The following is a 19,343-nucleotide window of genomic DNA, read 5'->3' as shown; positions in this document are numbered from 1 at the left end:
GCACAATGTTGTTGAATATTGCTCTTGTTATATGTGTACTCCTGATTAAGTGGCTGTAGCAGTAAATGGCCTTCTAATTATGCAAATGGCCATTATAGGGCATAATCAAGATAATGACGGCCTTTATAAACTGTTCTGTGATGGTTAGTCCTGGACCATCTGTAGATATTATGTGCTATCTGTCTACAGGAACGCAGTCTGGTGTAGCATACCCCTGCCCAGCTGGTACCTTCAGCAGGCAGATGGGGTTGTCCACTAAGTTGGGCTGCGAGCTCTGCCCTCCAGGGAGATATTGCAGCTCCTCTGGACTGGCTGCTCCCACTGGGGTCTGCTCTCCTGGGTAAACACATGCTACTGAACACATCCTTCATCATGTTCACACTCATGTAGACTATGAAAGATATGACATCCTGTTTCGGTTTAATTCTGTCTCCCTTGTCTATAATTAAACCTCCCTTATGCTTTGTCTCCCTCTGTCTTTCTCATCTATCACTTCATATATCCTGTATACCCTTCCCCATTGTCTCTGTCTCCATCATCTCGCTGCCCCTAGTTACCTATGTATCCACGGTTCTGTTTCTGCCCAGCCAGAGGAGGGCCCAACAGGGGGACGCTGCTCTGCAGGGTCCTATTGCCCTCAGGGTACAAGCTATATGGTTCCTTGCCCTGCAGGCACCTTCAGCTCCGTAGATGGTGACAGACAACACTGAATAATTAAACTATACACTGTTGCTGACATTTGAACATAATGGGCTAACTTAACTGGAGTTATTGGCAATGTTGGTGGACATTTTTGAAATCAATGAAATAATTTGCCACCCTCCTCCATCAGAAAACAATCACTGAAGTGAAGTGGAATTATTTCACTTGACCCATATTCATTCACTTTTTTATCATTTAGATAACAAGGCAAACATATGAGTTCTATTTCTGTTGTTCCAGGGGCAGTTTCTATCGAAGTGTGTCAGCCCTGTTTGCCTGGTCATTACTGCGCTGAGGTTGGCCTCTCCTCCCCATCTGGGCTCTGCAACCCAGGCTTCTACTGCGTAGAGGGATCCAGAATGGCCACACCTTGGGGTAATACCACAGGTAACAGGCTGATTCGTCTTGCCCCTGATGTAGTGTTAATAAATGCATGGTAACATGCAGATTGGTTAAATGGTATTTGTAATGTATAAAAACAGGGTAATCTGACACAAGCTTGAAAAACACTCTGCTGTGGACCATTTTCTCTCAATGCACTCCTGCTTGTATTTAACATTTTCATGACCTTTGACTCCACAGTGCTGGAGAGGTCTCCACTGAACATTTACCAGTCCCCATTGCTTTCTCTTTATAGTATTTCTCTTCCTGGGATTGCAGAAAATGGCTCTGGCCTTTTAGTTCACTCACTAACCTAATGAGTAATGACATCCAATAAAGGTCTATTGTCTCTGTTACAGGAGATATCACATCGCCATCCCCACTTCCTGGCAATTCAACCCTGGGTCAGTCCCATGGTGATGTGTGTCCGGCAGGCCACTATTGTCCTAGAGGGAGTGCAAATCCAAGCCCCTGTCCTCCAGGTAGAAAACCAACATAGCCAGACAGAGCTCTGTAAGAAGTGGAAATTATTTCTGTTAACATGTATTATGAACATGTTGCTACACAGACTATTTAAATGTCCTGTCATTTCCCTGATTCAGCCATTGGTCTGACCTCTTGCTTTTTATTACACTGCCTCCAAAGGTAGCGTATAGTGCAATAAAGCCCCCAGAGGTACAATATAATGACTTAATCCAACCAAAACTTTAGAGGTGTTGTAAAACCTAATGGGAGCCCAAAAATCATAATGGTCAGCTACAGGGTTCATACGTTTTGAAAAAACCTGGGAAAGTTATGGAATTAAAAAAATGCAAATTCCAGGCCTGGAAAGGATTTGGAAACACAAAAAGACCCAGAAAGTTTAGGGAAAGTCATGGAATTTCTTTTTTTAACACAGCATAATAATATGTGATTAATAAATGTATTTCACGTTGTCCTAACCTCAGCGTTCTATTCGGGGCACGATATTACGAATCCCGCTATGAACCACATAAATTGTTATTCATTTTATTGTTAAACCTCTGAGGGTAAACTTTAACACAGATTTTTATTTTTATTGTATAATGTCGACTGACATTTTCAGGAATACATAGTCATGGAAATTTGCCAAAAAGTCATGAAAAAGTCATGGAGAAGTATTGGTTAAAATGCGTATGAACCCTGCAGCTAGCTACTTAACCAAGTGAAAAAATTGAGCTATCTATGGTGCGCATACATGACACTATTATGCCTTGCTATTTATTTTTCTCTCTGTGTTTGTCTGTGTGTGAGAAAAAGAATAACAGTGGACATTATTTTTACTCGCATGGTAATTTGTCTCCTCAATATAGGCACTTTCTTGGGGAGGTCTGGGGCTGAGTCGGAGGCTGACTGTGGAGCTTGTTACCCGGGTTCTTACTGCCCCGCATTGGCTCAGACCTCTGTCAACCTCCTCTGTCCCCCGGGGTGGTTCTGTCCACCAGGATCTGTGTCTGGACATCAGCCAGGTACAGTACACATCATCAGGTCAGCTCAGGTTTAACCACGGTAGTCTCTGCACTTCATCATTTTCTTTTTTATTAACACAATGTCTGATCACGTACTGTAAGTCTGGTTTCCAAATAGTTACGCTCACATGATAAGTTGGATCAGAAGCTTTACTTACCGTATTTACTGTATAAGGTTGTACCGTAGTGCAACTTTACATATTAATTATATTGCACACACTCTCATTCTCACTTAAAGTGGATGGACAAAATACTGTACACAAAAATGGTTGTACTTTTGAAGTAAACTGAATCAAATTATACATTATGTCCATTACATAATATCAGATTGCATGGCAATAAGCAATGTCAACATGCTCCATATGGCATTTGTCTTGTCCTGTGAAAACCATGTATCTCCGAAATTAAGCTATGTAAAACAGCACTGTTCAGGTTTGTGACAATGTATTGTCTAATAATCCAGTTGTTCTGTACCTCGTGTAGAAACTGGTTCTGTGGATATGTAGCAGAACTCATCAATTACTTTACAAATCATACTCTACATGTAAGGTAATTATATGCCTTAGATGGGCCTTCCTCCTGCTCTTATTACATGCATGCCTAGAGATTCTTTGAAAGGCATCTGACCTGTTTTCGCCTTTCATCGAGAAGATGTTGCTAATTTGAGCATGAAATGGCCCAGAACCTATCAAAAGAGTCAGGGCACCTGCTGCTAAGTCTGCCTTCTCTTCTCTTTGCCTCCCACATGATTTGTCATACAGGACGAATACTGCTCATAGACACTCTTTTTCATTCCTTTTTTTCCATGGCACCACATGTGTCATGGTGAAATACAGCAGCCGTGCTTTTTTTCATGGATAATTGCCACATCATTTATTTAAAATATATATTACATTAGTACAGTATTCTATATTCACATTACTCTTGTTTTCATATTAAACCAGGAGGGACAAGATGACAACTTTTCTTTATCTGATTATGTCGCAGGATGTCAGTGCCCGCCTGGCCATGCGTGCCCACGTGGTAGTGCTGAGCCGGCCATCTGTAGCCCTGGCACTTTTCAGTCTTCATCTGGACAGTCCACTTGTAACACTTGTCCACCAGGTAATTAAAAAAAAAAAACAAGTGTACTTGCATGTATAAACTATACATAAAGAGTACAAAGTAAACTTAAGCTGACAATGACATGCACCACCTTGGCCAGGTTTCTACTGTATGGAGAATTCATCTGTGCCATCTCCATGTCCGATGGGAAGTGTCAGTCCATCAGCAGGCAGCACGTCCCTGACTGACTGCTCCCCCTGCCCCTCTGGCTCCTTCTGTAACAGCACTGCTCTGACAGAGCCGTCTGGACCGTGCAGCCCAGGTCTGACAGTCCAGCATCACAAGGGGAAATGGTGTCAGAGAATTGAGCTATGAGTGTCTTTTCCTCTCCTGTATTTCTGCACTGTATTAAGCCACAGTTTCCCCTCAATGTTGCCTTGTTGTCATTAGGATGTCTGATCGTATTGTCTACCGCAGGACATTTTTGTTCCCTGGGGTCCACTGAGCCTTCTCCTGTCTCCCAGCCTTATGGAGATGTTTGTCCCACGGGACACTTCTGTCCGCGGGGTACTGGGTCACCCAAACCCTGTCCTGTTGGCAGCTTCCTCCCAGGGCCTGGAGCTTCCTCCCCCTCTCAATGCCACCATTGCCCCCCAGGGAAATACTGCCTCAGTCCTGGAGGCTCACAGCCCACAGGTGGGGGATTTTACCAGGTTTCCATTAGTCAAGGACAATCAGGCTTATCATGAGTATAGAGTGCCAATTTTGTAAAATCCAGATGTTCTAGACACCTGAATCGCTGCCCACATCAACAATTCTTTCTCGGGATTAAAATATTAAATAATGAAGTCAATAATCATCCCATGCTTGTTTTCTAAAACCTCCTTGTGTTAGGTATGTGCTTTGCAGGTTTCTTCTGCTCTGGAGGTGCAGATATCCCCACACCTCGAGCCCACTCCTCTTTGTTCAGCTGTCTTTGTGAAATACTAGAGGTTTATACCACAAAGACGGATGCCGCCCCCTGGATTCACAATCTGTCCTGCCTCAATAACTCCAGTAAGTCTGGTAAACTATGTTTTTTTTCAGTTTGTAATAACACAATAAATGCTTCCTTTGAAAGGGCAGTACATCAATTTCTTCAAACTATTCAACTAGAGTGCAAAGCCTCACGTGTTGTGATAAATGTTCCACAAAGCAGCAGCTTTTCAGCTTGACCTTTCCCTCAAGTAATCCACAATTAATCATTGCCTTGCAGTGTTACATTTTAAAAAGATGTTGGCAGTCTAAACTGTTAAATCACAATTTAAAAAGAGAAAAGTGTCCTTTTTGGTTTCCTACCTACAAGACAAAGATCTTGACTTGACATCTTTCATGCTTTATCTGCCATGTTCTATTATAGGGAGAGACTCTAGCTGGATCGAAGCGGTAACGCCGCCACAGGCAGATTCAGACCATATTGTGACTCAGTCACCATCATGTCTCGAGAGTCCACATTATGCCTGCTCCAACTACAGAGGGGATATATGCCCTAAGGGTGGGTAAATCCTGACAGTGAACTTGTGTGAACTTGTGTGAACATGCTCGATGTGATACTTAATTCATTCCCCCAGGCGCACACGTCATCTTTCTTGCTCATGACATGGGTATCCCATTTACTTAAGTTGCTGTGACATATGACTGATTTCATCTGATTTGTCCAGTCTGTGCAGCATATTCTAGCTTTAATACCACTTAATCTTGGTTTCATTTGAACACTCACCCTTTAAAAATGATGACTGAAGTGTTAAATCGGGACATGGTGAAGAATTAACTTTTTTCTTTCACTGTTAGTTTTTTATTTTTTATTTAAGTCAATGACTACAGAAAAGACTTTGTCAGTTACACCCCTTAATGAAATTATCTTCTCGATACAGTAACTCGATGAAGGCAGCGCAAGATAAATGCTGATGGTTATTCAAATAGAATACCTCCCGCACAAGAACCTCACTCTTGATGGTTCAAATTCCCCTATAAGAAGCCTGAAAGCCTAAGTGCTGGAGTTGGACTTCCCTCTTGAGGAACTGCAGATGGTTGGGTGATGATGCGCATAAAACAGCTGCACTGAAAAAAACAGCTTATGTCAGACCAGCAAGAACCCGATTTAAATTCCTGCAACAAAGTAATTACTGCTCACTGGAACATAAAAACAATCAGTTGGATTACATTTAACTTTAAATAAGAGTGTGGGAATGAAAAGTTCAGAGTTTGAAAGAATCCTCTATCTTTAGAGGAAGTGTGTGTGCATAAGAACAGTAATCATCCTGATTGTGTAGCTGAAGTTGATTTATTTCAGTGATACTTTTTGTGGCTATTTTTCAGGTTTCTATTGTCCTTTGGGGTCTGCCTACCCCCAGCCCTGTGAGGCTGGCTCTTACTGCAACCAGACTGGTCTAGATGCCCCAGCAGGGCCCTGTGCTACAGGATATCACTGCCCTAAAGGCTCTTTAAACCCCCATGCCACGCCTTGCCCCACAGGACACTACTGTCCCCCTGGAACTCCTCTTCCTCTGCCCTGCCCTGTTGGAACCATAAAAAGTGAGATATTGCTCCTTTGTAATATAGCTGTAATTGTTAGATGTATCTAATAATCTCGTTGATTTAATTATCAAAAGAAACTGTATGCGAGATGTATTTTCTCTTTATTTGAGAAGAGGAACAATTCATAACAAGTCAGTAATCCCCTGCCCTTTTTTGGTCATGAATGAATGATGAATATGAGTAATAAGACACAATACTAAACTGAGAAATACAACAGCTAATCCTCTTTGTTGTACACATTGTCAGTTTTTCCCCGCTAATGTCCTTACATGAACTGGTGTCAATATTTGCACTTCAGTGATGCGGAGAACTATGAAAACTTCCATTGAAGCCTTTTTTTTCTCTCCCTTGGGGGCCTATGAATAATTTCAGTAACAAAGTGGTTTAATCGTGTAATTGTATTCTTGTCTCGAGGCGGACAACTAAAATCCTATTAAAATGTGCATTAGCTCCTTTGAATGGTTATGAATTAGAAACTGATGAATAGGTATGTACTTTGCATCAAATTAATATTGGTATCTATTCTAATGCTTTCATTTCATAAATTTTGTTTGCAAGTCAACAAACGCTGTGTACACAATGAATGTATAGATAAAACACCAAACAATTCAACACTTTTTAAAGTATATCAATTTATGAATTCATTTATAATTGATATGTGTATTGCGTGCATCCATCAGGTTCCCTTGGTGGGTCTACAGTCGAGGCTTGCCTGCAGTGTCCTCCCGGTCACTACTGCCACCAGAGAGGAATAGCTGAGCCAAGTGGCCAGTGTGCAGAAGGCTACTACTGTCCTGAGGGACAGAGCTCTGAGAGACCACAACAACATGTCTGCTCAGTGGGACATTGTTGTGAGAAGGTCAGCCATCCGGTATTAGTCTTCAAGCTATTGTTTGTCACCATTGCTGAATATTGTATGTAATGTCTCTGCGTGAGTATTCCTCCTTGGCTCCTTGGCTCCTTGGCTGGCTTTTATTCTGTCATGACAAGTTCATTACTGCATAAAATAGGTCAATTCATGTTTCTTTCCTGTTTTTCTTGACTTTCTCTGTCTTCTTCCTGTGTTGTGTGTCTGTCTCAGTCTCAACTGTTGTTATTGTTGCACCATGATTATCCCTGATGATGTATGTAATTCTCCAGATATAAAGTCTAATAATTTTAATGGTCGCTCCAGGGCAGTGTCAGACAGACGGCCTGCCTTCCAGGCAGCTACCAGCTCGGATCAGGCCAGGGCAGCTGTGAGACGTGCCCTGCTGGTTTCTATTGTCCAGATCAAGGTAAAGGTGATGGGTGGACAATTTGTTTTGACGACAAAGCATTTAGCAGCTGGGAACATAAATGTAATTTACATTTAGATTTAACAAGAGTAAATTCCTTTTCATTCTGTACCGTATCTGTTCATCAGGAATGACCCTTCCACTTCAATGTGAGAGAGGATTTTATTGTCCCAAAGGATCAGCAAATCAGCATCCCTGTCCAGCAGGAACCTATGGAAACACATCAGGACTGGTTGAGGAATGGCAGTGCTCCCTGTGTGATCCTGGAATGTACTGTAAAGGAACAGGTACAATGCATCCCCTCCTGTGACCCTATTAGTTACTTGTTGTTTATTTCTCACAGATACCTATCTTACAGACAGCTGCAGTATACATTTAGTGATGTATTCCAGTAACAATTAAAGGTAAATGGCTGATCTGTTATTAGGGTGATTAAAAACCTTGCTTGAATGATATATTTATTTAAAGGGAGGACTTTCCCCAGTGGACCCTGTGCTGCAGGGTTTGTTTGTGTTGGCGGAGCCTCTGCACCTTCACCAGTAGACAGTGTGACTGGATTCCCATGCCCTCCCGGCTTCTTCTGCTCTGTGGGGACTTCTGTACCAAAACCATGCCCAAAAGGAACATTCAGGTGCATATCCTGCAATATCTCTATAATCTCCTGCATATCTATAAATGCCATGAACGATAATATTTATTAGACATAATAGGATTTGAACTCTAAAACTACACTTGTTATCTAGGTATAAAGTAGTCATTTTTGAAGTTTTGAAGATGTACTCAAGTCCACAGACATTGATGATGTTCCACGTTAATGCTTTGTCAGTATAAAATATAACATTGTGATGAAACAGGATATGTAATCTGAAGCGTTATCGTAGGTTGTGGCATTGAGTGCTCTCTGTGATACTGAACAATTATCTAAATTACATGAAATCACTTGACTACTGCTGCAGTTTATAGTTAGTCTGCATCTTTCGACAGTGAGCAGAGTGGGCTTGTGGACGAGTCTCAGTGTCGTAGCTGTAGGTCCGGCTTCTACTGTTCAGAGACTGGCCTCTCTGCAGTATCTGGACCCTGCCTGCCAGGTCAGAAATATGAATGGAAATGTAGTTGTTAGTGTGGTGCATAATCCTACTTTTTATAAAAGTGTAGCTTTTCAAACATTTTATTGAAGTGTTTCTCCCCAGGTTTCTACTGTCTAGAGGGATCCCAGACTGCTACTCCAATGTCAAGTGTATCTGGAGGTGTTTGTCCAGTAGGCCACTACTGTGCCGAGGGCAGCAGTGTACCCTCACCCTGCCCTGCTGGCTTTTACCAAAATGAGACTGGAAGAAAAGGCAAAGATTACTGCAAAACATGCCCTCTTGGTAAACAAGAAGTTATACTTTATGAATTTAACTCTGCAAAACTCTGTACACATTCCCTCACCCTCTCTGAAGATGTCCTCACTGTTTGAATGTCTTTGCCAGGCTGGTTCCAGGATTTATCCGGCCAGAAAGAGTGTAATCCCTGTCCTCCTGGGTTCCACTGCCAGTCCCAAAGTCTTAGCCCCACCAGGGGGAGCTCCTCTGGAGTCTCCAGCCCTGTGCCCTGCCCAGCTGGCTACATCTGTCCCAGGGAGAGTCCAGATAGTCAGCCTCTTCCTTGCCCCAAAGGCACCTACAGCCCCAGCCACGGTCTCACCACCACAGGTAAAAACCCAGAACCTTTGTGAAAGAAGAGAACAAATGGGAAAATCTTGCACTGTTGTCTGGATTTTTTGAAGACAGATTTGTAGAGTAAATGACTGGACTGAAGTCAAAACGGTTTATCTGTGTTGACAGGTGAGTGCCTTGTGTGTCCAGCGGGTCAGTTTTGTGGGTCGGAAGGTTTGGTTGAGCCTTCGGGACCGTGTGCTGCTGGGTTTCTTTGTCTGATGGGTGCCACAGTGTCAAACCCGAATGACAATAGAACTGGATCTCTCTGTCCACCTGGGATTTTCTGCCAACAGGGGCTTAGAGCAGGTAAATGAAATAAATTAAAAAAAAACACCTAAAATGAATGTTTATTTTCCTCAGTAAGTTTCAGTCTGAATTTTAAAGATAATGTCCTCCATTTGAATGTGTTGTTTCTGCATTTGTGTTCTAGGGGATTGCTGGGCAGGGTTTTATTGCGACTGGGGCTCCAGCAGAGCAGACAATGCTCTGTGCCCAGCTGGTTTCTTCTGCCCCAGAGGAACGCCAGTCCCCATGCCTTGCCCTGCAGGAACCTTTAGCTCTGAAACGGGCAACACACATCAAGACAACTGCACCACCTGTACCCCTGGGTACTACTGTCAAGGTGGGAAACATGGGTTGTCTTACATTTACTTTTTCACGATAGCAACAAATACACACCCATTCTATGGGGATTGTCACAAAGTCACCCTGGGAAGCACATGGTTTTACTAATTGAAAGACCTCTCTTTAGCTCAGCTAATCTAACTGAAAACCGATTTTAGAGTGCTAAAGTGTGCATTTCTTTATTATGCAGCTGTATTGTTTCAACGTGTCAAAGTCCGGTTCATTTTATTGGTCTCATCGGATATCATCTGTGTTTATTCATTCTTCTTGTGTGGCTCAGTTGAAGGTATTGTACAGCCTGCACTGTGTCCTGTTGGATACTACTGTCCTCCAGGACTGACTCTAGGACTGGAGTTCCCTTGCCCACCTGGCACTGTGCAGAGCCAGCTCGGAGCCTCCAATCCTGATGCCTGCCTCCCCTGCCCAGCTGGTGTGAAAATGATTAGTGTTTTGTTCAACATAATCATAACCTAACCCTTTTTTTAAATGACTTGTGCACAGTCAAGTCACTGTGTTTCAAATATTTATAATGATTTACTTATTCTGTTGGTGTTTCTACAGGAATGTTCTGCTCTCAACCTGGTCTGTCCCAGCCAACAGGACTCTGTGAGGCAGGATACTACTGCCCTACTGGATCAACCAGCCCTAACGCTACTGAATATCAGGTGTTGTTGTTGTTGTTCTCTGTTGACTTTGTTGGTCTGTAACATTGTAATGTTGGTCGGTAGATCCTTGTTTTCCAGAGAATGATTTATAATTTTATATTGGGGACCCATGACCTTTCATCTAATCAAACCTAAAAAAAAAAATTGCCTGAGCACATTCATGCTTACTGTTTTCTATGTTTTACCCTTTTCTTTGCCCATTATCTCTTTTCTAACAGCACCATTAGCTGAAATGTCAACTTTGTGCACAAGATATAAAATATTGCTGCATTTACATTTAATTAACTATGGTTATTGTTGGTGCCTTGTTGATGAATTGCTTTTCCTCTAGCACTATTGTCAAGATGCATGCAAGCAATGCATACTTTACTGTACGTGTAGGGGCGCCAGTAGCTCAGTCTGTAGGGATTTTTCTTGGGGACCGGAGGGTGGCGATTCAAGTCTAGCATGGACCAGGAATGGAGTGTGAACTAGTAGCTGGACAGGTGCCAGTTCACCTTCACCACCTCTCTCCACAATAATAATGCATGTCTCTGTGTGTGTATTTGTGTATTTCGGGCCTGTGTGTGTAACAACTGAGTAAAGAAAACAAAATTTCCCCAAGAGGGTTAATAAAGTATAGCTTCATAATATGCATTAATTCTTAGGCAATTATGCCATTAAAAGTACAAATGGTATTATAATAGGTTTTATTTTATTTTATTTTTGTCAGGGGAATTCTACCAGAAGCCGTCTTTGTCCTTCTGGCCACTACTGCCCCTCTGGCACTGGCTATCCACTCCCCTGCCCCACAGGCTCTCTTTCCATCTCCCAAGGACTGAAGGGAGTTGATGAATGCCCACCCTGCCCCCATGGTCTGTATTGTGACAGGCCTGCAATAGCGGAGCTCTCAGATGCTCTCCCATGTCATGCTGGGTAAACACTTCTGGTCTTCTGCTTTTGCAGTTTCAAATCTCGCCACTCACACACACTGTGGATGCACAGTTTTCTTTGTTTTCGTCCATAATGGGGTTCATACTATTCACTTGACTGTTTCATCTGAGCTGAAGGGAACGTGGTCCATAAAATGGTTTTGTTTATAAAAATTAAAATGATCTTTCCCAGTCTTTCCCTCCTGCTTTCAGTCTCACCCTGATGTCTACTGTAAAGTAGTCTCACCTTATTTCGTGAAAGTAGTTTTCGATTGATGTGTGGGATTTAAACATGGATTAAAGGGAGCAGTCCAATATTTCAGCAAGATATCCGGTGTTCAAAAATCAATTACAAGCCAGTATACACGTAAACTACAAAATCAGACCGATAATTGGGGGGTGGCTTTTACATGAGTCTGTTGAGTCTCAGCAGGAGATGGAGCAGGTGTCTTCAGCAGCATAAGATCCACTTGAAACACTTTGCTGTCTGTTGCATCGGGTTGCATGAATGCTCTGCAATAAATACTCAGAGATAAAACCCACTTTAAAGCACCTGTAGCACTTCAGTGTGTCGGCTGCTGTTTATTTCTATTCCATTTATAATCTCTAAATAAAAAGATCTGAGAAGAATTTGACTAGAATTGCAATTTGGTGCAATTCAAAGACATTTTGGCCATGAAACATTAATTTTATTGTCTGACTTTAATCACTGCCAGTTATTAAAGCATTGTTTTCTGGAAACATGCATTACTTAGCGGCTGATGATGCTTATTTCTGAATAATTAGAACTTAAGTAAAATAATGTAATGGTAACTGCATTAGCATTAAATATTGTATGGTGTATTTAAAACCGTTTACCATTACAAAACTGAAAACTTCTCCAAAATTTGTAAATTATATTTCCTCACTGACAGATTGTTCAATCTCACTAATGGCAGCTTGTGGCAATATTTGTGATATGAAGTTTGTTTTCCTTGTTTATGCCTACAGGTATGTTTGCCTTAGTGGCAGCTCCAGTCCCACCCCGTCTGATGTTTCCCATGGCTACCTCTGCCCCGCTGGCCATAGCTGTCCTGTTGGCTCAGCGAGTGAGGTGCCCTGCGAGCCTGGCACTTACAGTCCTGCTCCTGGAGCAGCTCACTGTATGATATGCCCCAAAGGGACCATGTGTTCCTCCTCAGCCACTCAAGAGCCCTCTATCTGCCCAGTTGGTGAGGATGGTGAAAATAAACTTTGAGTCTACAGAACAAATCACATCACTTACCCGTTTACATACAGCAACAATACTGTCCAGTGGTCAAATTTCTAATTCTGCAGTACCAATATTTAATAAGTGCTCTCTTCCTAGGCCATTTTTGTCCTGCCGGGACAGCCCTGCCTCAGCTCTGCCCTTTAGGGACTTTCAGCAACCAGACAGGAGCCCTTTCACTTTCTGTCTGCGCACCCTGTCCCTCTGGAGTGTACTGTAGCTCATATGGAGCCTCAACACCACAAGGTGACCAAACACAAAGATATTTGGTGACACATTATTTTAGCCAAAATGCACACCCTGATACTAGTTCAACCATTTAGTAACAAGGCAAGGCAGCTTTATTTATAAAGGACATTTCAGCAACAAGGCAATTCAAAGTGTTTTACATAAAACAAAAAAAAATATTATAAAACAGCTAAAAAAGAATAACAGGTATAAAATACAAGAGTAAAAAAATACAGTGCAGTGTAAAAAATGAACAATTGCTTGATTTAAAAAAAAGCATCAAAAAGAAAGGTCTTCAGCCTTGATTTAAAAGAACTGAGAGTTGCAGCAGACCTGCAGTTTTCTGGGAGTTTGTTCCAGATATGTGGTGCATAAAAACTGATGCTGCTTCTCCGATCAGAAATGTATTTTGGCCCTAAACCATTCAGTGATTTATAAACCAACAGTAGTATTTTGAAATAAATACTTTAGAAGACGGAGCCAGTGTAAAGACCTCCAAACTGGAGTGATGTGATCCACTTTCTTGGTCTTAGTGAGGACTCGAACAGCAGTGTTCTGAATCAGCTGCTGCTGTCTAATTGATTGAAGGATAGACACTGAGTGTATCTTTGTATTTTAGGTTCTTGTTTGCAAGGTTATTTCTGCCAAGGTGGAGCTATGGCGCCAACGCCGCAGAGCTCTGACAACTTCCCCAGGAATGGCCCTTGCCCCGTCGGCCACTACTGTCCAGGAGGGTGCCTCTCCCCAATTCCATGCCCTCTTGGCAGTATCCGCAACACCATTGGTACACCTACTATTTACGCTCATATTTTTTTCTGTTTGAGTCACAGCACTGTGATGAATTGAATAATTTGATATCTATCATCTCTTTAATTAGGAGCTTGCATTTGCATTTGAAAGAGTTCCTAATGGGATTTCTTGTTATCTGCTTGTCTGATCTGCGTCACTGTTATCTGTGGTCATAGGAGGAGTGTCCATTGAGAGCTGCTCTGCCTGTCCTGCTGGTCACTACTGCTCCACTGAGGGTCTGGCCAACCCAAGTGGCCCCTGTGCTGCTGGTTTCTACTGCCCTTTTGACTTCTCTTCAACCACTCCATATGCCTTCCTCTGCCCCAAGGTGCAGTAAGGGTTATTCATATACTATTTAATTATTTTAATCTCTGAGCTCTCTTTCCCTTCCACTGAATTCCCTTTTCTCTCCTTCCCTTTTACATTGTTCTTATTGTTTTCAAACAGTATCTCTCAGAGAGAAGCTTGTGCCATGTTGCTTATTATTAATGTCCTGCTGCATTGAATCCTACCCCCTTTGTCATTTCTATCATCTCCTAGGGCCACCACTGTCCAGAAGGCTCTGCCCTGGCCCTGCCTTGTCCCACAGGGGAGTACCAGCCGAACCCAGGCTCAGACAGTTGCATCCCATGCCGAGCTGGGTTCTACTGTGAGGAGGCAATAGTGGGAGAGCCATGGCCCTGCCCACCACACTCATTCTGCCCTGCAGGTACTTTAAAAGGACATTTTTTGACTATAGCAGATGGCAACTTTAAATTGATTCATGTATAACCTTAAAACCAGACTTGCGTTTTAGTTTAAAAAACATATTCCTTTGTTGTAATTACTATGTAATAAATCACCCTGTCAGTCTCCGCTGTACTGCATCTTTTTTTTCAGGCACAATGGTGCCTCATCCCTGCCCTAATGGGACATACACTCATTCAAACCAGGGAGGGCTACAAGAAGAGAAAGAGTGTTTACCCTGCCCTCCAGGGAAGTTTTGCAGGTACACTGGATGCAGTGTATGCATGCACAAGCTCTCCAATGTGCACTTTGTCTCACATTCACATACAGCCAGAAATACACAGACAGACACACAATTAGGAACACACACATCCTGTACACACACAGACACATGCTCAAAGGCAAACATTCTTCTCTGCTCTGATTATACTCACAATTAGCATGTTCAGGAGTCACGGCTCACTGAACAGCCAAATTAAGACATTGATATGCATGAATATAATGAATGTGGATGTGGGAGGTGAAAATGTTAGAAACAATGTAATTATCATTCTATTTATCTAATGAAGCATACATTTTAGAGTCGGTTCCTGTGTGTATGTGTTTTTGTGTGGTTTTGTGTGTAAGCTAACCCTGTGAATCTTTTTTCAGGGCTGGTAGGATCCAGGGTATGTGTGCTGCAGGCTATCTCTGTGTTTCTGGGAGTGCAGATTTCACCCCTCAGGGACCAATGTCTAATCTGACCAAGTGCCAGTGGGGCATGCAGTGTGCTGGACCATGTCCACCAGGTACAATACATCAATCATTAAAAAACAACATACAGATTTTTATACTTAAATCGTAGATTATTCGACATTTAAGATTAGTTATCATCAACTTAGTTAATCATTTTATTCTTTAAATATGTATAATAAATTGGTAATGCAAAAAAATATTTTTTATTCTAGGTTTCTACTGTCCCGAGGGCACAGAGGAGGCTTTGTTGTGTCCTGCAAACACTGTCAGAAGCTCCCCAGGAGGTTCCAGCCTACAGAACTGCTTACCCTGCCCACCTCAGCATTGGTGTAAACCTGGTATGAACTTATAATGCTCCTTATGTTTAAGTAGCTGGAAGTGTTTTTGTGGCTACTGTTATTAGGTTTTCAGGGTAAAAATGCAGGATAAAGTTTCAGTTAAGATGAGGACAAGTTGTTTTTAAGTGATGAAGAGGAGTTTGAGACATTGATTCTTACAGTAAAACTAAAAAATGTCCTTTTTTCTTTGGCCTAGATGAGCATTTTTCAATCCGATGCTTGGGAAGCAGCATAGTGCTTGCTTGCTTTCCTGCCGGGAGGTTAATTGCATCATTGTGTGTTTCATGTGTAAACAGAGTATAAGTAGATACCAGCAGGATCCTGGGACTGGAACTACAGCTAAAACCTCAGGTTGATAATTGGAAGAAGCCAGAAGAGCCCTGCCTTGAAAATTATAACTTTGAAATTTAGCCAGGGGCAAGGGCTTGATGAGCCTTAAAAGTGATCAATAAAGTATTGAAATCGATTCCTCAACTGATAAGCAAAAGTGTAACAAATGTGGCATTAAAACAACCTCACCATGAGCATATCTGAAAGCTTTTTCCTTGTTTGTTTGCAGGCGACCCAGTCCTTCATCTGTGTCCTGCTGCTCATTACTGTGATGGCCTGCCTGGCAGTGATTTCAATGGAGGGACAGGACCCAGGCCATGTCCGCTGTACACCTACCGAGCTTCCCCTGGAGCAGGCAGCAAGGGCGACTGCCTGCCCTGCCCTCCTGGTTCACACTGTAACAGCACAGGTCTGTTGAACTCACCACATTGAACTCACCATGACGACTAATTAAAAAGATGAACTAAAATTACACATTTCAAATGTAACAGAATCCTTATCCTTATGTTTTCCATTAAAGATATTGTTCTCTTTTCATTCTACTACATCCTGTGCCTGCTGTATAATAAAGTGTAAAATACGCCCTAATAGTCCTCTCTCTGGCAGGTTTGATTTTACATTTCTAAGGACACAAAAATTACTTTTCTACAGTAGGTTGTATTCATTTTAGTATGTATGCACATTATTAAACCTGTGCCTGAGATAAGAGGGAAGGAGGTATCATGTGATAGAAGACACTACATTTAAACTTCCTATATCAAAAATACAAAGAAAAACCTTCTCATCTTCCTCATGAATGCTTTAAATGATTTCAAATTGAAATCATATTGGTACTTTATCTACAGTAGTGGTTGATTCCCAGCAGATCCTCCATCTTCTCCCTAAGATTCTTTGAATGCGTAAATAAAGGCTTCCTCAATTAAGAGTAGTAAAGAACTTCACTTTTGTTGGAGTCATTTTGATTAACTTAATGGTTCAGTTGTTTTTTCATTTAAGGTCCCCTCAATATGTGTGGACGATGATGCAGCAGAGTTATTTCTATTTTCGTTATAGTGTGTGAAGTGATGAATAGTTATTTTCAGAAAACTGTTGTTTTACAGGGCTTACAGACTATTCCAACAGTCCCTGCCCACCTGGTTTCTGGTGCAGTGGGTCTGGACCACCCATCTTCTGCCCTGCAGGCACCAAGAGGCCCGTTCCTGGAGCTGCTGCACCCAGCCAGTGTGAACCGTGTGCAGGGGGAACCTTCTGTCCAGATCCTCAGGCTACCGGAAAGCCCAATGTGGAGGGGATCCCCTGCAGGGCCTCTTATCAATGTCCCATGGGTAGGTTCATCAACACAGTTTATAATGTTAGCATGGTATATTAGGTTCTGTATGTGATAACTTTGAGTCTTTTATTTGAATAAATGTTTTTCTCCCTAAAGACAGTAATGAAGTTTGCACTAATAGTTTTTGGATCATAATCCAGGTGCAGTCTCAGAGAGGCTGTGCAGAGCTGGCTCATACTGTGGACCTCAGACTGCTGAGCCGCAAGTCTGTCCTGAAGGGTATTTTTGTCCTGAGGGATCTCATTCCTACCACACCCCCAAACAACTGTGAGTGCATGAAATGTCCAATATCCTGAAACCTGAAATGCAAACACACCGTGTATGTACTTTGGTTGTGGTTTTTATATAAGCCGCTACAGGTTTCTACCACACCCTCAAGTGTATTTTTGTATTTCTTCAGTGTAATTTGTTTTTTTTCATGTTCTGTGAAACAAATAAACTAAACTATACTTTTGTAAGATTGACATGGAAATTAGAGGCTTTAACTGTTGAAATGAGGAAAGCTTAATAAATTTGGCCTGATTCTATACGGTATGGATTAAAGCTTATAAATAACCCTGTTACCATGCCCCACAGCTGTCCATTTCCCTACTACTGCCCAGCCAACAGCTCTGCCATGAAGTCCTGCAAAGGGGGTTCCATGCCTGTCAACACCAGCGGGCTCAGAGGATCCCAAAACAGCTGCTGCAGTGTGTGTGAGGGGGGCACCTATCGTCCGTACCTCTCTGCTATCCTACAATGCCTTCCATGTCCACCAGGATACTTTTGCCCCCCAGGTATTTGCTCACTACCACAAATCATCTATTTCATGCCAAACTCCAAATAACGTGTGACTTTATTTTAATTCAGGTACAGACCACTACAAGAGTAACCCTTGTCTTCTTGGGTATGTCTGTCCAATGGGATCCACCCAACTAATACCCTGCCCCCCTGGCTCCTTTGGTATCCGCATTCATGCTGAGACAATGGCTGACTGTCACCCATGTCCAGCTGGTACCTTCAACCACCTGCCTGCTCAGAAGGCATGCTTTCCCTGCGGCAGTTCCTCCACCTCAACAGCAGGTTAGATCCTTTCAGATCTTTCCAGATAACTCAGATCACATTAAATGCTTTTATCTGAACACATTTTATGCTTATTTTACCGTTTTTAAGTTAAGTTACAGTTTCAAAAGCATTGTTCATCAGTACAGGAAAATATCTGTCGATCACATTGGTGTGCCATGTCACACCTGTTTCCTCAGGTTCTTCTTCTTGTACTTGTATTGGTAAGAATCGTGCATTCCAGCACTCGGATGGCTCGTGTTTGTGCAGAACTGGTTTCATCTTTTACAATGAACTGGATTTCAAAAGCTCTACCTCTGACAGTGAATTGGACTGCCAGCCTGAGGTCAGTATCATATAGTGGCTATTAATTACCGCATTGACCTGTGGAAAACACTGCCTTAATGTGACCTGTTGGTGATGATTTTACTATAATTTTTTTTTTTTCCAGAAGAACAGTGAGATGGAAAATACTCTTGTACTGCTTTTTAATCATGAATGTAATGTAATTACCAGCAAGATCTGTGTGTTTAAAGACATTTTTAGATATCTGTGTTCGATGTGTTTCAGGCAAACAGACGATGTGCCACAGGTCAGGTACGTCTGGCAGCATCCAGGGAGTGTGTGTCACCTTCCCTCTACTCCTGTAATATCACCTGTGGACAACATGGAGGAACTCTGGATGTGGAGATGGGCATGTGAATCTCACTTATACTTTTTAATTCAATGTGGTCCTTCAGAACACCTTGCAAAGTCAATTACTATTTGAAAAATGCCCCTGTAAAAACTACTAAAGCTAGATAAAATAAGGAAATTAATTATTATTTCTAAATAGCCTGAAATGTTATCTGTCTTTCTGTGTCTTGTCTTATCTGCCTGATCCTAATGTCCCAGCTGCCAGTGTGAGCGATATGTGTCTGCTGAAGAGCATTGCAACACTTCCTGCCTTTCCAGACTACCTCAGCTCTCTGCCCAGTTCTCGCCAGATGGACACCTGCTGCTCTGCCTCAAAGAAAGAGACAAGATGGTCTGGGCCAGGGTAAGGGAGCTATGACAGGGCCATTGACAAACTTGTGATTGGCCATACCTTAGAAGATAATGGATTTCTTATTTACCTTATACGTACTTATGAATTACATTAAATGTGTATGTGAATGAGAGGATTTTCTGAAGCTGCTTCCACCAGATAAAAATAAACACAAATCTAAT

At 42.2% G+C, this 19,343-nt stretch overlaps 1 protein-coding gene across 1 annotated transcript in view; it reads left to right on the top strand.

Moving 5' to 3' along the window:
* Positions 1-193: 193 nt before the first annotated feature.
* The window catches only part of LOC116048011 (zonadhesin-like), a 31,375-nt gene continuing 12,225 nt past the window's right edge, over positions 194-19,343 (top strand). Inside the window, exons 1-39 of the mRNA XM_036001231.1 lie at positions 194-340; positions 554-693; positions 943-1,089; positions 1,443-1,565; positions 2,415-2,570; positions 3,558-3,674; positions 3,775-3,936; positions 4,092-4,310; positions 4,509-4,670; positions 5,014-5,148; positions 5,973-6,188; positions 6,872-7,050; positions 7,366-7,468; positions 7,597-7,755; positions 7,937-8,099; positions 8,453-8,556; positions 8,659-8,838; positions 8,941-9,162; positions 9,295-9,474; positions 9,599-9,790; positions 10,073-10,222; positions 10,354-10,457; positions 11,170-11,372; positions 12,359-12,579; positions 12,717-12,863; positions 13,465-13,629; positions 13,811-13,962; positions 14,175-14,343; positions 14,514-14,622; positions 15,012-15,148; positions 15,308-15,433; positions 15,993-16,172; positions 16,864-17,088; positions 17,234-17,360; positions 17,670-17,869; positions 17,943-18,155; positions 18,335-18,480; positions 18,705-18,832; positions 19,029-19,173. Of these exons, the coding sequence (XP_035857124.1) occupies positions 243-340; positions 554-693; positions 943-1,089; positions 1,443-1,565; positions 2,415-2,570; positions 3,558-3,674; positions 3,775-3,936; positions 4,092-4,310; positions 4,509-4,670; positions 5,014-5,148; positions 5,973-6,188; positions 6,872-7,050; positions 7,366-7,468; positions 7,597-7,755; positions 7,937-8,099; positions 8,453-8,556; positions 8,659-8,838; positions 8,941-9,162; positions 9,295-9,474; positions 9,599-9,790; positions 10,073-10,222; positions 10,354-10,457; positions 11,170-11,372; positions 12,359-12,579; positions 12,717-12,863; positions 13,465-13,629; positions 13,811-13,962; positions 14,175-14,343; positions 14,514-14,622; positions 15,012-15,148; positions 15,308-15,433; positions 15,993-16,172; positions 16,864-17,088; positions 17,234-17,360; positions 17,670-17,869; positions 17,943-18,155; positions 18,335-18,480; positions 18,705-18,832; positions 19,029-19,173 (6,204 nt within the window). The 5' untranslated portion in view covers positions 194-242. The remainder of the gene's footprint in view (positions 341-553; positions 694-942; positions 1,090-1,442; positions 1,566-2,414; positions 2,571-3,557; positions 3,675-3,774; positions 3,937-4,091; positions 4,311-4,508; positions 4,671-5,013; positions 5,149-5,972; positions 6,189-6,871; positions 7,051-7,365; positions 7,469-7,596; positions 7,756-7,936; positions 8,100-8,452; positions 8,557-8,658; positions 8,839-8,940; positions 9,163-9,294; positions 9,475-9,598; positions 9,791-10,072; positions 10,223-10,353; positions 10,458-11,169; positions 11,373-12,358; positions 12,580-12,716; positions 12,864-13,464; positions 13,630-13,810; positions 13,963-14,174; positions 14,344-14,513; positions 14,623-15,011; positions 15,149-15,307; positions 15,434-15,992; positions 16,173-16,863; positions 17,089-17,233; positions 17,361-17,669; positions 17,870-17,942; positions 18,156-18,334; positions 18,481-18,704; positions 18,833-19,028; positions 19,174-19,343) is intronic.

Source organism: Sander lucioperca, chromosome 5 (genome assembly GCF_008315115.2).
Source record: "Sander lucioperca isolate FBNREF2018 chromosome 5, SLUC_FBN_1.2, whole genome shotgun sequence".
NCBI lineage: Eukaryota > Metazoa > Chordata > Actinopteri > Perciformes > Percidae > Sander > Sander lucioperca.
Note: the sequence above shows the minus strand (reverse complement) of the source record. Positions and strands in the feature narration are given on the sequence as shown.